The sequence below is a fragment of the Microtus ochrogaster genome, chromosome 7 (genome assembly GCF_000317375.1).
Source record: "Microtus ochrogaster isolate Prairie Vole_2 chromosome 7, MicOch1.0, whole genome shotgun sequence".
NCBI lineage: Eukaryota > Metazoa > Chordata > Mammalia > Rodentia > Cricetidae > Microtus > Microtus ochrogaster.
This window is the reverse complement of record NC_022014.1, coordinates 4,470,520-4,474,512: the sequence shown is the minus strand read 5'-3', so window position 1 is coordinate 4,474,512 and position 3,993 is coordinate 4,470,520. Positions and strand designations below refer to the sequence as shown.

General features: G+C 47.0%; 1 protein-coding gene and 2 non-coding genes across 3 annotated transcripts in view; all 3 read right to left on the bottom strand.

Annotated features, from left to right (window-relative positions):
* Positions 1-1,042: 1,042 nt before the first annotated feature.
* On the bottom strand, positions 1,043-1,115 carry Trnar-ccu. The gene has a single exon. It is a non-coding gene; the product is annotated as a tRNA-Arg (tRNA).
* Positions 1,116-2,589: 1,474 nt separating this feature from the next.
* Trnar-ccg lies at positions 2,590-2,662 on the bottom strand. The gene has a single exon. It is a non-coding gene; the product is annotated as a tRNA-Arg (tRNA).
* Positions 2,663-3,158: 496 nt separating this feature from the next.
* The window catches only part of LOC101981533 (putative caspase-16), a gene marked incomplete at its 5' end in the record, with an annotated part of 3,024 nt that continues 2,189 nt past the window's right edge, over positions 3,159-3,993 (bottom strand). The window contains one exon of the mRNA XM_026780666.1: positions 3,159-3,490. Coding sequence (XP_026636467.1) covers positions 3,383-3,490 — 108 coding nt within the window. The remainder of the gene's footprint in view (positions 3,491-3,993) is intronic.

Here is a 3,993-nt window from a genome sequence, read left to right as displayed (position 1 = left end):
CCGACTTTTTTTTTAAGCAGATTTTTAAAAGCAGGTTCCAATCCAGATTGTCCTGGAACTCGAGATGTAGACCAGGTTGGTCAATAAAAGACTCACCTGCCTCTGCCTCCCTAATGCTGGGATTATAGATGACCACCGCCACCCTCGTTTTGAACCTTTTTTTTTTAAGTAATAAAAATTATAAATTGTTCTAAAACAAGTGTGTCTTGTTGAAAGTCAGGGCCAATCTCAGGGTAAACTATTGGGAAAAAGAGAAAAAAGAAAGAAAGAAAGCCAGGGCCAAACCCCCAAAGACCTCCACACCTCCAAGACCTCCATCTTGTAGCCACAGGGTTGCTCTTGCTGAAACAAAGTAGAATTTCACCCCGCACGTTGCAGAATCACAAGTAAGGGGAACCGGCAGCCTCAGGGAGGCCTTCATGTGAAAGGCAGCATGAATTAATTAATTAATTAATTAGGAAGGTTCCCTGGGTCATAATGCGTCAGAAGCTTCCAATTTTACAGTAGATTAACCCTTGTATTTTGGGAAAGTTTTACCCTAAGGATGAAGCCATGCATTATACAGAGTTTTAAAATACAGAATTATTATCTATTTTAAACATGTACTAAAGCTAAGAATAGTCTTCTGTGCTTTTGTGTCTGCCACTGAGCCATATATAGGCTCCGAGCACCAATCTATAATTTATAATTAATCCGTTGTCTGTGAAGTTGATCCCTAAATAATTGTGTTTATTTAAAAACAAAACAATTTTGCCTTTAATCCCAGCTCTGGGGAAGCAGAGGCAGGTGAATCTGAGTTCCAGGCCAGTTTGGTCTACAGAAAGAGTTAACAGGGCAGCCAGGGCTACACAGAGAAACCCTATCTCGGGAAAAAAAAAAAAAAAAAAGTTCAAACGAAATCACTTATTTTGTAAACTGTTAGCTTGCTTTCATTTAAAAACAACTACCTCTAACTTTAAAAGTGTGTCAAAAATCCTCCTGATTTTTTAAGTCTGTGAATACTTTAACATTTGTTTTCCAGGTATCTAAAACACAGCCTTCTTACCCCGGGTGGGACTCGAACCCACAATCCCTGGCTTAGGAGGCCAATGCCTTATCCATTAGGCCACCGGGGCTGACGAGAGGGATGAAATATGAATCCTCCACTAGTTTGTTTCTCTTCGTAGTTTCCGTGTCCCTTTGCTGTGTGTGCTATTTTTTCACAAATCGCTGTTCTTTTGTCCGATTTTCGCGTCCATTCTAACTCTGATTAAGTTAAGGCCCCTGAGCACCCCGGGACCTAAAAGGGGCCGCACTTTGAAGAAGAAACTGAAAACTATATCACTGGTTTTATCTTAGCCCATTGGTCTAAAGTGGGTATTACGTCTATCTGTGTGCAAGGTGTCCAAGATTCAAATATTGAGTGAGCCCTTTGAACCGTGACGGCGGGTAGGGAAAACGTGTTTGCGGTGCAGGATACAGGAGCTGGCACGCTATTTTATGTTTTGCGGTGCCGATTCCCTGTTCAGAGAGAGTGCACAGTGCTCGGCCTTTTTGGTCCTCTTCCTCTGTCTCTTCGACCAAATGCTACTTGATAGGGACAGATCTTCACTTTTTTTGAGTATACAGCTGACCTATATATTTTACTCGATACCCTCATCCTCAAAATCAATCAATCAATCAATCAATCAATCAATCTGAAGTTGCGTTCCAGCCCAGTTACATTTACCTTCATGTTCTTTTGACTCTCTTTTATCTCGTGTGTGGGGGGGGTGTAACTACTAATCTAATTTATATTTACAAGCCTTACTAAACCACTATAACATTAAAGAGCAAATGACTCCGCACAGCTCTGTGCCACCTGAGCTGGATCCTGGCCCTCGCCTCATGTGGCTCTCGTGGGAGTTGCGGGGATGAAAGACGTTTCCGATTACACCGAATCCCTTGAATGGAGACACCCCTACACACACACCCCAGGAGAAATGTCAACTCAATCGTGGACATATTCTTGCTATTTAAAAATTTATATTTTTACAGGTCCTTACACTGGACCTGTAAGGAGACGGCTTGTTGTTGTTGAAACAAGACTGGCCTTTAACTCTCCTGCCTCCACCTCCCAAATGCAGGGTGGGATTTCCTGGACTGGACACCTTCGCATCGTAAGAAACCTAATCTATTTGATTGTTTCGCGAATTTTAGAGCTGTGGACATATACATAAACCAAATTTACTGCTTTAATTGACGTCCTGTTCAGTGCCATCACCTGCATCCACCACATTGTGCAATCAACCGGATAATCTAGTCAAGTTGTTTGGTTTTTGGAGACAGGGTTTCTCATCGTAGCTGCCTACTGAATTTTTTAATCCAAGCTTCCTCTTGGACAGCTCCCACTCTGCGGCAAACTGCCCAATCTGGCGTTTTTTGTTTTCCTTTCCCTGGCGCTAATTCGAACTGCTCATAGTCTGGTTTAAACTAGCTTCACCTGTTGATCACAAGCACGCTGGAAACCGGGAGTCATCCGAGCCTCCTCCGAGCCGTGGGGTGAAAAGAAAGCAAATCCGAGAATGGGAAATTCTTAAATTAGGGTTTGCAAAAATCGTACACTTGCAGCGACCACGAAGGGACTCGAACCCCCAATCTTCTGATCCGGAATCAGACGCCTTATCCATTAGGCCACGCGGCCCTACAACTGCCGGTTCCTTCGCTCTCTGTATAAGGCATTCTCAAGAGCCTACTGCGCATGCTTACTTAACTGGAAGAAGGCCCCGCCCCTTCGGCTAAACTATTTAGTGAGAGCTGCTTGGGAGCCTCAAGTTTGAATCAGTATGAACCTTTCTGGGCAGTCCGCCAGCATTAAGTCCCTCCGGATCTGAGAGGCTCGTCTTTCTGATCTCCTCCTCCACTTGCTGGCCCTCAACTCAGGATCAGGGACAGCCCATGCGCTTGCGCCATCACGTCACTGGTGTATCCGCAATGGTCTCTTACAGTCTGCGACCGGACTTGGCTCGCCTCCCCCGCACCTCGGTGCCCCGAGTCAGGTGGAGACTGAGGAACGCACGCACCGCGGACTCGGCAGGGAAGAATTGCGATCCCTGAGCTGGTCCTTCCCAGGACTCTTCTCCTTAGGCCGCTCCCAGCATATCCGACCAGCCCTGTTAGGTTCTATAGTCCCGGACGCGAGGCACAAACCCCAATCCAACCTCTGGTCCCCAAGAGCACAGCTGTTCCTCTATCTAGTGCCAGGTACTTTATCTCACTTATTTCAGAGAAAGTGTACATTTCCCGGGGCACAACGACCGTGAACAGGTATTTATTGCACGCTTCTGAGCTCCCACGCCCAAGGTGCTGCAACGCTGACAGAGTGCGGAAGGAGGATGGAGCGGAAGTAGCCTGACTGTCAATTCTATAAACAGAGCCGGCGCCGGAGGGAGCTGCGGATCTCCAAGCACGCCTTGCGCCGCTCATCACTGTCTGGCCCCAGCACGTCCAGTTCACAAACCCTCCTGTTGACCTGAGGAGTGACACTCAGTTAGGGCCCGAGGGCTCAGTCTGCCACACCCACCGCAGTCCCTGTCTGCTGGCGGTTTCTTTGTGGGGGAGGGGATGCTTTCTCCGACAACCTCACTACGTAACCCAGGCGGGTCGCAAACTCGGAGATCCCGACGCCACCTTCCAGCTACATGCATGCCCCACAACACCCGGCTATTCTCTTGTTGTTCTGCAAGCCTAAAATTCCAAGTACTACTTAATCGTCTTTGAGCTTCACACTGCCCCAGAGGTTTAACATGAGTTCCTTGCTCTCGCCCAGTGGGAAAGGCTCCCACCCCATATGTATATCTGCTGAGTTGGTCTGATCAAAGTACCACGTGTGTTTGATCATTTCATATTGTGTGGGCCTGAGATCCCTCCTAGTAATAAAGGTTTTTATTGTTCTAGAAAGAAAGGGAGAGGGACAGAGAGAGAGAGAGAGAGAGAGAGAGAGAGAGAGAGAGAGAGAGAGAGAGGAGAGGGGGG